Below are 12,824 nucleotides of genomic sequence, written 5' to 3' on the forward strand. Positions count from 1 at the left end.
ATACATACAGTTGGTGTTAACGTTCAACATGCTCGCAACGTGCATTTCCATTTTTTATTGTTGAAATATATAGTTTGTAATTTAGTGATGTTTAAATGTATAGGCAATTATATTTAAATATTTAAAACATAAGTCCGGCAGATTTCCTGCATGTCCGGTATTCCGGAATATTAACAGACATTTTGTCCGGTCAAAAAAACAGTCTAGCATAATCTCTGTTTTGAAATAGGGCGGTAATTTTCAAGAGAAGAGGGATCTCCCCGCTTTAAGAGGAGCAACACATAAGCTGATTTCCAAATGTCTGAAATGACATTGAAAAAGAGAGAGAAACTAAAAATGTATGTTAAATGTTCTGCTATAATATCTGCTTCCAGTTTCAAAAAAGAGATCAAGACCGTCAGGGCCAGCTGATTTCCTAGGGTCAATTTTAGTGCTGCCGCGATTAGTCGACCATGAAAATTAGTCTACGGCAATTTTTTAGTCAATGTGTCATTTTACTATTGACCACCTATTTTGATCTCCCAACTCTTGAGAAGTACAATGACTGTCTTTGAATGTTAAACAGGCTACTTAAGACTTTGGCAGTAATGTTTTAAACCCGCATGGACGCAAGTGTAAACGCCTTGAATCCATGAAATGTCTGCTTTCAGCGCAATTCATTATTAAAGGATAATTCCGGAATTTAGCACTTTGATTCCCTTTTCTGGTTTGTTTTGGATGAACTAGAGTGGTGGACACCGAAATTTTGACTGGCTGGCTATGGGCATGCCCAAACATGTCCTTAAAACAACCCTTAACGTTCATTTTTAAAACTGTGCAACTCACCGAGTGGTTAGTGATGTTCGTTGATGTTCCAAAACAAGTAGCGAAATACAGTTTCTGTCGTGTTTTATTTGCCATTTTGTAAAATCCCATTGATTTCTGTTGGAAGACTCATTGCTCCTTGATATCACTGCGCTACCGGAAACGGAAAGGGGGTCTGTTTACGGTTGTAGGCTTTCCCCCACGAGACCTTCTTTTACTGTCTATGCTTCAGACTCAAATATTGAGCGGAAGTTTATACACGGTTGTGAGGTATCTGAAAAAATAGTTCCACAATAGCAAATAACACGGATTAAAATCATACATTGCGCTGATATATTCGTTTTTTAATAATCAACGAACACCACCACTAACCACTCAGTGAGTTGCACAGTTTTGAAAACGTTAAGGGTTGTTTTAAGGGCATGTTTGTGCATGCCCATAGCCAGCCAGTCAAAGGCGATTCAAAACGAGTCAGAAAGTCGAGACAGGACCCATCGTCAAAATTTTGGTGACCACCACTCGAGTTCATCCAAAACAAACCAGAAAAGGGACTCAAAGTGCTAAATACTGGAATTATCCCTTAAGAAGAAAAAGATAAGGGTACCTAGTCAAACTTCGTGCTAAATACTGGAAATGCAGATACTTACGCTTAGATTGTTAATACATAATGTTTTATGAGCTTCTAACAAAAGTAGGCTGATATTGATGTGAAGGTTAAGATGAAAGCCTTTTTAAGTTATTTATATTGCTTACATTTCTAATTGTTTATTTGGTAACATTTAAGTTATTTATATTGTTTATGGAACAGGTGACATTTTATGTGTTGGCCCTTCCATTGAGTTAAAAATAAAATGGACACAACAAAATAACAAACACTTGAATTTTTTCTAAGTTAGTCGTTTAGATTAGTCGACTAAACGTAAAAATTAGTCGAAAGATTAGTCATTAGAAAACTAGTGTTTAGTGGCAGCACTAGTCAATTTCTTTAAGAACTGCAGAAAAAGGTATGCATTCAAAGTCAAGTCTATACTTGTCCAGAGGGGCAGGTAAACCAGAGAAGCACTAAGTGGGGAGACATAAGGATGGGAAACTTTGTCCGGATAGATTTGGTCAAATAGATGACCTGCCTTAATGAAATGATTATTAAATAAATGAATAATATAATTTTTATTTCAGAATAGCTGAGCATGCTGTACAATATGCTGAGGGAAGACAGTGTCAGTAACAGGGTGTCACAGAATCACATCAACAAACTCATAGTGAACATGAATACTTGAGTTACCATATCTCAAGTATTCACGTTCACCATGTTGAGTTTGTTGATCCTAGCTGCGTGAGAAAACAAGTCTTAACGAGTAGCTTCTGATGGTGTCGAAAAAGTTAAGAAACATTCAATTGACTAAAAACTACAACGTAGTTAGTTAGACTTGCATTAAGGCAGGCGCATTTGACTGCAATTGACACACAACATGCTAACTTTTCGTTTAAGGTTCCTCCAGTGTGCTTTTTAAATTAAACTTACGAGATCCATGCATTAAAGCAGTTAGACTACTGTCTACGAGTGCATCTGACGAAATGGCCATTTCATTTAATTTATTTAAATGTTATTTTTGCCCTGGGCGTTGTGAATGTTTGGCTATGCTGAATAAAAAAACAAAAAACAAAAAAACAAATCCTAAACAGCTAAAAAATAAATCCAAAAACACAGAATAACTAATAAAATGAAATATAATTTGCAAAACATTCAAACAGATCATAGGGCCCTAAAATAGGTTGTTTGTTGTACAGAAAAGCAGTCTCACGTGAAGTCAAAAGTGTAAGACAACTCTCAAGGATCCCTCAATTCTTGCAAAGACATGACCAATTCCAATCTCCAGAAGAAATCCTTATGCAAGTTTAATGTATTTCATATTGTGTGGGAGAATGATGATTCACAAACAGTCATTCATGTGTAAAAACTGCCACCAGAGCTGAGGCCAGTTCAAGAAATATCCATTATAGTATTATGGATATACATCCATTGACACGTATCATCCTGTCTAAGACAGTCAAGGTAGATCTCTTCTTACCATAATCTTCCTGGCCCATGTTCACAATGACCCCTCCACCAATATCAATTTGCCTCTGGGAAGTCTTGTCCTCCAGTTTCTTCAGGATCTCATCTTGGGTGCTGTGCCCTCCTGCCAGGTTCTGTTTGCTACCAATAAAGTGAGCATATAGCTCTGTCTGTGTGATGAGGAAGTTCAGCTTTCTCTGCTGTCTCTTTGCCTGCAAATACACATCATAAAAGCCCGGTAGTAGCAGATTCTGTATGTAGACAGTGATACACTATGTACCAAGGAGCAGGTTAATTTAAAGTCAGAAAGACTGTGTCACTTGTAATGAATGACTGCAGAAGAACAAATGACCAAAACAACTGAATTCACGAAGTACAGGGCCAGTTAAATCCATAAGGCCAGTATAAGTCCAGTGTTGGTGTTTGCACTGATACACACTGCTATGAAATCTGTTGAGTGTACCTCTTTCATCTCCTCATCAAGTCTGCGCTGCTCAAGAGCTTCTTTCTCGGCACGCTTGCGGTGCTCCTTCTCAACCTTCTCATATTTCTTCCAGTAGAGCAACATTTCCTTGGTGAGCCGACGGGCACGTGGCAGAGTCTCTTTGCAGTTCTTTTGGGCCTGGATAGCAGCGCGACGTACCTCACGCATGCACTGGTGTGCCAACTGAAGTACAAAAGAATGTGCACAAAAACGCAATCAAGCACACACAAGAAACTGAGGCACATTTTCCACCACTTACATTTAATACTGGTAGTTGGGCTGAACACTGTGGAATAAAATTACATATAACTATTTGGCTAGTTAAACTTCAATATCTTACTGTATACTGTGGACCTAATTTAAGGGCCTTTGCCTTTTTGGGATGCACCACAAAATGGAGACGCATGCTCCCTGCACAGAATAAGAACTTTAATTTTAGCTTTACTACAGGGCAATTCCACGGAAAATTGACTTTTTGTCACATCCATAACGCCAGTGAAATGCCTTGGCATTTGTATGATGTGAATGATAACATTCATTTTTTGTGCATTTTTTTCTCATGTACATTCTTCAGCCAAAAATAGCAAATGCTCAAATTTTCACATCATACCATACCATCACATTTTATTGGCATTATGGATGTTACAAAAAACATAATTTTCCATGGAATTGTCCTACAATGATTTTTGATTTAGATTGAGATTGCACTGCAAAAACTCTAAATGAGATAAATAACCTAAAATCAAGTGAATATACACTACCGTTCAAAACTTTGGAGTCACTTGGAAATGTCCTTGTTTTCATCATTAATGTTGGAAATGACTGTTGTAGAAAGAAATGGCTGATTTTTAATGCAATATCTATTTACAGTATACAGATGCCCGTTATCAGCAACCATTCATCCAATGTTCCAAAGGCACATTCTGTTTACTAATCATTTTAAAAGGCTAACAGAGAAAAAAATTGGAGAACCCTTTTGAAATTATGTATGGGCATTGGGTTGCTGATAATGGGCAATGTAGATATTGCATTAAAGATAAGCCATAGCTTTCTACAACAGTTAAGAACCCTTTTGCAATTATGTAAGCACAAACCGGTAATGTAATCTGAAAACTGTTGCCCTGATTAAAAAACACAATGCAACTAATCTCAGCTGGTATTCTGTCTATAATGGAGCAGAATGTTACCCCAAACAAACGGCAGTATATGCTTCTTTTTCTATTATTTGCTTAAAATAAGAATTTTGTAGAAATTTTTGCACTTGATTTAAGTTTTTTTTTTTACCTTGTTATAAGTGAAACTCTCCTTGTTCTATTGGCAAATCTTGCAAGTGAATGTTTCTTGCTTTGTGGAAATACTACTTAAAATAAGCTAAATTATCTGGCAAGATTTGCCAATAGAACAAGAAGATTTTCATTATAACAAGGTCAAAATAACTTAAATCAAGTGCAAATGTCTAAAAAATAGAAGATGTTTTGCAGAATGGAGCTTTGAGTTGGAGTAACATTACTTTCTCTGACAAGCCATCTCCATAGGCCAACTATCACAGGTGTTTTTATTTTTTTCACACAATATGGCATCCCTCAGAAATTCTCCCAACCCCCAGGTTAAGGATTACTGCTTTATAGCACTACCACACTTTGCACTCAATACCACTAACATGATGTCCCATAAGCACAGTGACATGAATATTATCACTAGGGTTGGGACGGTAACCACATTACCGTGGTCATGTGACACCTACTGTGGGTCTGAGCTCCGTCATCACCGCAAAAAAAAAAAGAAATCTGTGTGCACATAGTGTGCAATGTTGTGATGTGTTATGTGAGGGACCATCTTATGACATGGATTCAAGGTTTTCTAAACAAAATTTCAAAACTTATCATCAAAAGATGAAGCAAACCCAACCTTTCGCGTGTGTGTTGGGGAGTGCAATGTTCCAAGAGAGTAGGGAAGAACTGGCACAATCGTAACACTTTTCTATTCTCTCTGTTCAAACTTGATTCACACAAAGACGATAGACTTGAAAGCTGTGAAATTTGGCCAGAAAGGAGTCATACATGTTTAGTCCTTGTACTCCATGAAAGTTGGAACAGAATTAAAAAATATGTTATTTGTTAAGAATTTAACTTAACAGCAACATGTAGTCTACTTTTGCTACAACCTGACGCAGCCATTTAAAAAGTGCAGTAGCCTACCGTTGTAACAGTAGCATAAGCGTCATGAATGTAACAGTCCTAAAATCATGATGGCCTTGTTGATAAACTGCTTATTTCTTTCATGTCTGAAGCATTTGGTCCAGTGATCTTTTAAGTTGTGTTGAGTGTAATTGGGTGTGATCGTGGTACAAAATTCATAATCCATACACTCGCAATCAGAATTTCTCGCTTTTCAACTGTGGTAAGAAAAAATCCATACCGTCTCAGCCCTAGTTATCACAGACAATATAACAATGGCAACGGCAATGAAGAAATGCACCAGAACAGTTTTACCTTTTTGGCATTAGACAGAACAAAGTTTTTCGCTGATGCTTTCTGTTTAAATGCCTGGAATGACAGATACAGATAAAGATCAGTTTCACTTTTTGGTCATTTAGACAAATCATTTAGTGTCCATCATGTTTTTACCTTTGGGTTCTCTTTTTTTGCAATGGTAAGCCAGACTTTTCGTCTCCTTGCATTTAGTTGCTCAATGGTTAAGTGCTTCTTCTTAGACAAGGGAAGAGGAATATCATGAGTAAACTTGGCAAAGATTTTGGTGACATATGGCCGTCCCTCTGCACAGAAGTCATCTCCCCTTTTCTTCTTCTTCTTTACCTTTTTCAGTTTTGCTGCCAGAGGAATAGAAACTATTAGTCCTCTGTTCTCCTTTCCACCTGTGTCTTCTCTATTATACATTAATGGTTTTTTATACATTTTTTTTTTTTAAAAATACTGGCACATGGGCCCCTAAACTAGCCTGGAGATTCCAGACCCAAATCCAAAAGATTAAGGGTCTGGCCACGAATAATGTAATGGCCGCGGCACCAAGCATGCATTTGAAAATCTCACTGCACGTAATTGTTTAACACTATACAACCATTGTTTACTGACTGATTCCAGACTTCGACACAAAACACTACAACAAGCAAAGTTCTTTTGTTTGTACTTCAATGTCTTGCCCATTATGTTGAACTAGCAAATTGATTTTGTCTAGTTATTAATTTAGCTTTAGTTAGACTTAAGACTTTGCCTATCATTAAAATTAGGGCCCATGGTCTTACATTTCTTTTCCTCCTTGAACTTCTTCTTCTTTGGCCCATAAAGTTGTCGCTGTTGTTCATAGAAGGGGTCATGGGAGGAGAGAAGACCTGTACTGTAATACTGATATTGCTGCAGCTGTGGTAACACAAAGGTGAGAAAATGTATTTTTAATATTAAATCTACATTTATTATTTTATTTCCTATTCACTATTAATCGAAAAACAGCAAGTATTTGTGCATTTCTCACCTCACGGTCTGAATGAAACCTGCTCTGATGGAGTTTGGTGAGTTTGTGGAGCCGCAGCATGTCTTGTAGCTCTTCATGGGACATAGAGAAGTCTGAATCACTCAAGTCAGACTCTGAATCAGAATCGTCTCCTAAGAGAATGCCCTAAAGAAAGAAACAGTGTACACCACTTAAAAAAAACACACACATGCCAAATATTGGACTTTACGCTTCCAGGCCTCACAATAGAACATTTGGACAATACACACCTTCAACCACTTTCTGCTCTTCTTCAGCTTGGAAAAATTGTACAAACTTCCTTTATTTTGCTCTGTAAAAAAGGCCATTAGAGTGGCAGTCAGACACAGAAACAAAATTATATTTAAAAAAAACTTTAAGAACATCTGATTCGGAAAATTAACTAACCTAACAGCACAGCTCCATTCATTGGGCTGCTTTCTGTCAACCTGGTCCTTCTCCCACACTCTGTGAGGTCTGCAGGCTTTTCTTTGATTGCCTGGAGAGGAGCGTGTGGGTTTGAGGCCAAAAGAGAGGGCCCCTCCGCCAAAGAGTCATCACTGTCCTCACTGAAGCATAACAAATAACCAAGTTTACCATATGTTATATAATGATCAAACATTACTTGCTCTAGTGTATAATTGCTAACACTATTAGAAGTGCATTCTGTGACCAATAAAAAAAAAAACCTGTGTTGAAGAAAACATATTGACAATGACAAGCTATATCTTTAATGATTGCAGTTTACATTACACTCATTTACATTACACTCATCCATGTAAACCATGGGCCAACAGACACGACAATCTACAACCCCACAACAGAAAAAGTTGGGACGTTGTGTAAAATGCAAATAAAAACAGAATGTGATAATATACAAGTTTCGTAAACCCAAATTTAGCAGCTAAAAGGACATGGACAACATGAAAATGAAAATTTGGACTATTTCATGGAAAATATATGTTAATTTTGAATTTGATGCCAGCAACGTGTTTCAAAAAAAGTTGGGACAAACGCATGTTTACCACTGTGCAGCTTCACCTTTTCATTTAACAAAATTCTGTAAATGTTTAGGAACTGAGGATTTACTAGAGTTTTGAGAATTAAATGTTGTCCCTTTACTCCCCGATATAGGATTTCAGTTGCTTAACAGTATATTCTTAGTCATGTTTTTCATTCCATTATGCACCTAATTTGACAAATCTGGACTGCAGACAGGCCATCTTAGCACCTGGATAACTCCTCTTCCTCTATGGAGAAATACTATTTAAATATGTGCAGAATTCATTTTGGCATTGTTTTCCTGCAATATTTAAGGTATTCCCTGGAAAAGACATTGCCTGGATGGCAGTATATGTTGCTTGCTCAAAACCTGCATACATCATTCAGAATTGATTGTGCTTTGCCAAATGTGCAAGATGCCCATGCTGTAGGCACTAATGCTCCTCCACACCATAGATGTTGGGTTTCGAAGTGAGCATTAAATCAAGTTGGATAGGTTGGATACTTGGATAGGCCCTCTCCTATTTAGCCCAGATGAGTCCATGAATTCCAAAAAGAATGGCAATTTTTGATTGGTCTAACCACAGGACCTTTTTCCATGTTACCTCAGTCCATTTTAAACAAGCTCAGGCCCAGATAAGACAGTGGTATTTTCTGTGTCATGTCTCAATACAATTCTAGCTGTTACAATTTTGGCTGCAGTTTTTTAATTGAATTTTGAATTGCCATCTGAAGTCCAAAAGACCACAGCCATCCAATTTGTTTTTCAGCTCTTTCCCTTGTTTGCAAAGATTTCTCTAGATTCTCTGAATGTTTTAATAATATTATGTCCTGTAGATGATGAACTCCCCAAATACCTCACAATTTCATGTTAAGAAGCATTAAAATGACATTGTTTCATCATTTGTGCAGACAGGTTTACACAGAGTGATGAATACCCCTACATCTTTACTTCTAAGAGACCCTGCCTCTCTGGGATGCTCTTTTTCATACCCTATCGTGTCGCCAGTTACCCAAATTAGTTGTGAAACATTCCTCCTTTTGTTTTCTTTAACATTACACAACATTTCCAGCATTGTTACCCCAGTCCCAACTTTTTTTGAAACATGTTGCTGATATCAAATTCAAAATTAACATATATTTTCCATGAAATAGTCAAATTTGTCATTTTCAACATTTGATATGTTGTCTGTATTCTTTTTGCAACTACATATGAGTTTAAGAGATTTGCAGATTGTTACATTCTGTTTTTATTCACATTATACACAAGGTCCCAACTTTTTCCGTTTTGGGGTTGTATAATGAATCGCTCACTTCACTCGGCACAAGGAACCATTTCTGTTTCTGCTTAGCTTGGCTTTTTTGGCAGCTATCTGATCTGGTGAGCATGGCGAATACTTTGAAACAGTACACATTGTCAAGTGACACCAAGCCCAAACTAATGACACCAAGCCAAAGTAGCATATTAAGTTTGGTTTTATTGAGAACAGTGACTAGAGATCCTAATGCTTTGTGTTAGCGAACAAAGCCATGTAGCAAGCCAAGCTAAACCAATATCAGATTACAAAGCACCCAGATTATGGAGGCAAAGTAAAATAATCTTCCAGTTGAAAGAACGAGGAATACACCTGCAACAATGTAAGAATGAACATAGCCACACTTTCAGCAAATACAAAAATTTAATTTTTTATCTAAAATTAAATAGTTTGAGAACACCTTCTGTAGTTGTCCATTCTTTGTTCCTATGCGGTCCTGAGGGACCTTACAGAAATTTCAGGTTTCTGGCGAACAGTTGCTGCAAATTTGTGGAAAGGTCATATTTTCACATGCAAATTAGATTTCTGGCAAACAGTTGCGGTTAACTTTTGGCAATGTTGCAGCAAATTTGCAGCAATGTGATATACAAATTAGGTTTGTCACCAGAAGTTCATTGGAAGTTTGCCATTATTGGATAAGTGTGGTGGCAAATCACTGGTGAACACATTTGCCACTAGTTTGCCTCTAGCAGCCAGCAATACTTTCAACCACAAATTTGCTGCAAATCTGCCGCAAACATTTTATTTTTGTAAGGGGGGTATTTCACAAAACTTAGACAAGGGATTAAGATGGGATTTTTTGGCTATCCTGGCTGAATTTAGCCTGGACATGGTTTCACAAAAGAGATGGCACAAAAGGTAACATGGGGATTTATTCTGTGCACCTAGCCTGGTCCCGACCAGGCTAACAGATAGGCTTAGTTAATTCTAATGTTAATTATGTTGTCTTATTGGTTCAGCCAGCTGTCATTCAAATCAGACCTCCATGTAAATCTTTTAAGAGCTTTATTCCATTTATATACTATTTGCTAAATATATTTGCTCGCAAAATACAGATTGTCTGCCTAATACTATATGGTTATCATTTTAATTGTAATCGCCTTAGAATACCGGTATACTCATTGTTGATAAATGTTTGATGTATAGCCTACTAGTAGTTGATTGAACATTTTTCAAAGGCGTTTTCAACAAATTCGGTTATAATGACAATATAAAGGCATATATAATCATACTATTTGTATCTTTGCAGTGGCAAGTGCTTTCTTAATGACGTTGCGTGCCGAGACAAGCAAGCACTCATACGTGAGCCTACACTCACTGGTTTTACAGAAATAGCTATGTTTCCCCATTCAAAAAAGAAAAACTTTACTTCATTGTTAGTCTATATCAAAAATGGTTGTTCACACTATTTTCCACGTCTTTGGAGGAAAACACAGGAACGCACACATATCCTGAATTACTTTCACCTGGCTTGACATAGTCGCTCCTACTCATCCTGGATTGGTGTGAATGAAATGTGTTGAGCTAGGATGACCAGACAACGCTAGGTCAAACCTCGCTTTATCACTTATCTTGGATTTCTTAATTCTGCCTTTGTGAATACTCATCTGGCAAGGAGAATGAGAAACAAAGTGGACCACAGAAGCTAGTGGTGTAATTTCCAATATCAACAACCTTTTCCCAGAATCACAGACTACACCTTTAACTGTCCAAACAAAAAACATTTGTGCAAGTTGTTTGTCTAGCATCCCATGGCGCACTGTTATGTAATGAGAAACAGAACTTTTCCAGCCTTATATAATAATCCATGCAACACTATAAGAAAATGTATTTAAGCTAAGGCGGGGATCACATTAGCCAGCGGCAAGCTGCAGGTTTCCTATTGTTCTCTATGGTTTGGCAGCGGAACGGTGGCAACGCTGGCGTAACGCTAGCGTTGAACAAGCTGAGCGTTGAACTTGGTTCAACTTTCAAAGCGCAACGCAAGCGTATTCAATTGACAAACCGTTTGTGTTGCTTAGGAACGAGATAAAACGTATTATGGTCTGAGCGTTGCATTTGCCGCTGCCACTGGCTGATGTGATCCTCGCCTAAGTGAATTAAATTACATCACACTTATTATTTTCACTATGAGCGAAATCTTTAGAAAACTCTTTAATTTACCTGGAAATGTCTCCATTAAACGTATTGGCTGTTTGCTGCAAGAAGGAATCCAATCTCAGTGACCGCTCCAGGTACTGCATGTGAACTGGCTTGGCCAGCTTTGGGCAGGCTGTGGGGTCTGTCTCATCTTGCTGAGAGGCCATAGAGATGCACGACGGTCCATATAGGGCACAGACACTTACTGCAATAGTTGGAATTTCATTAAACAGATCATTTATTTAATAAAAAATCTACAAATCTAGAACAGCTCATACATACTTCATACATCACACATTACCTCAACCTTTTGAAAGTACAATTAACCTTGTAGAAACATTCTTAATGAGAAACATGTACAGCCAGTTTAGTGTTGTGCAATAAAAAACAGTGGAGTCAACAGATCAAATTGCATTATCTATTCCTTTTTCTTTTCTACCCGAAGCTACCAAGGCAAACAAAATTACAATGTGCATATTGTTTGTTTGTTTGTTTAATTTAAGGCCATTTCCGCAACTAATGTCAGAAACATGTCATGTGCATCAAGGTAATTATGTACACAATATCAGTTAGCACTGTAGATATTGTACAAACTTGCTTCCTGTCAAATTAACTGCAAACCTGAGAGCAATGCAGGCTGTGATGGATCTGGTCTGTCACTGCTTACAGATTTATGCATCTTAAAATATGCATTGACGCGTGCATATAAATGTAACCCGAAGTAATAAAAGTTAATTCTTAACAAATATTTCAGTTGTTCAAATCTTCAAATTTCATGCGTTTAAATGCAATGAAGGATCTGAAATGGTGAAATGGTAAGCACTAATTTCTTTCTATTATTTATTTTCTTAGACTCTTAAAGGAGAAATCCGGCAAATCTACACATATACTCCATTTCCCGAGGTGAACGAGTACTGTCGATACAAAACAATAGGTTTTACCTACCTCGATTTGCTACAGAAAGGCCCTCTAACGAAGCAAGGCAGCAACATCGCTACACTCTGGGAACACATCCGTGAGTTCCCATTTACATACCCACAGAGTATAGCGCTGTAGCTGCCTGGCTGCATTAGCTGTTGGCTATCGGGGGGCTTCGGGGGTTTTTCGTACCGACAGTACTTTGTGAGATCTATGTGAAAACTAGCCTATTTCTCCTTTAAGGGTCATAATGATCAGTGCTCATTTATTTTATTAATTGTCATTTTATTGCCATTGCAACTGGAATTTTCAACTTCTACAGTATATTATTATACGGCTCTTCACAATGCTAGTAGAATGTTCTGTTACCTTAAATGGGATTTCCAAACATTCTACGGTAAAATATATTCATGTAATTACCACTGAAACAATGGAACTTCATTCAAAAGTGAAAGCAGACATTTCTAAAGAATGTTTGATTCAAGTTCAGCATGTGTTTTGAACTATTTGTTTCTCAGCAAAAGGCACGAAAAACGGTAACAAATAAATGTTAAGACACATATCATGTGGAGTTTATTTTTTTGTTTTTGGAAGTAACCGTATAATAAGTGGGATAATG

At 37.4% G+C, this 12,824-nt stretch overlaps 1 protein-coding gene across 2 annotated transcripts in view; it reads right to left on the minus strand.

The window, feature by feature from the left end:
- Positions 1-12,824, minus strand: part of ino80 (INO80 complex ATPase subunit) — a 74,696-nt gene that overhangs the window by 53,077 nt on the left and 8,795 nt on the right. The window contains exons 2-11 of one of the 2 annotated variants that reach the window (XM_048250235.1): positions 11,312-11,492; positions 7,239-7,399; positions 7,082-7,143; positions 6,834-6,977; positions 6,607-6,721; positions 6,161-6,174; positions 5,972-6,049; positions 5,837-5,890; positions 3,324-3,527; positions 2,874-3,072 (exon numbers count right to left, since the gene is read on the minus strand). In XM_048250235.1, coding sequence (XP_048106192.1) covers positions 2,874-3,072; positions 3,324-3,527; positions 5,837-5,890; positions 5,972-6,049; positions 6,161-6,174; positions 6,607-6,721; positions 6,834-6,977; positions 7,082-7,143; positions 7,239-7,399; positions 11,312-11,454 — 1,174 coding nt within the window. In that variant the 5' untranslated portion in view covers positions 11,455-11,492. Of the gene's footprint in view, positions 1-2,873; positions 3,073-3,323; positions 3,528-5,836; positions 5,891-5,971; positions 6,175-6,606; positions 6,722-6,833; positions 6,978-7,081; positions 7,144-7,238; positions 7,400-11,311; positions 11,493-12,824 lie in introns of both variants that reach the window. The other variant, XM_048250234.1, reaches the window with a different exon arrangement.

The sequence above is a fragment of the Alosa alosa genome, chromosome 8, assembly GCF_017589495.1.
Source record: "Alosa alosa isolate M-15738 ecotype Scorff River chromosome 8, AALO_Geno_1.1, whole genome shotgun sequence".
In the NCBI taxonomy this organism is placed as follows: domain Eukaryota; kingdom Metazoa; phylum Chordata; class Actinopteri; order Clupeiformes; family Clupeidae; genus Alosa; species Alosa alosa.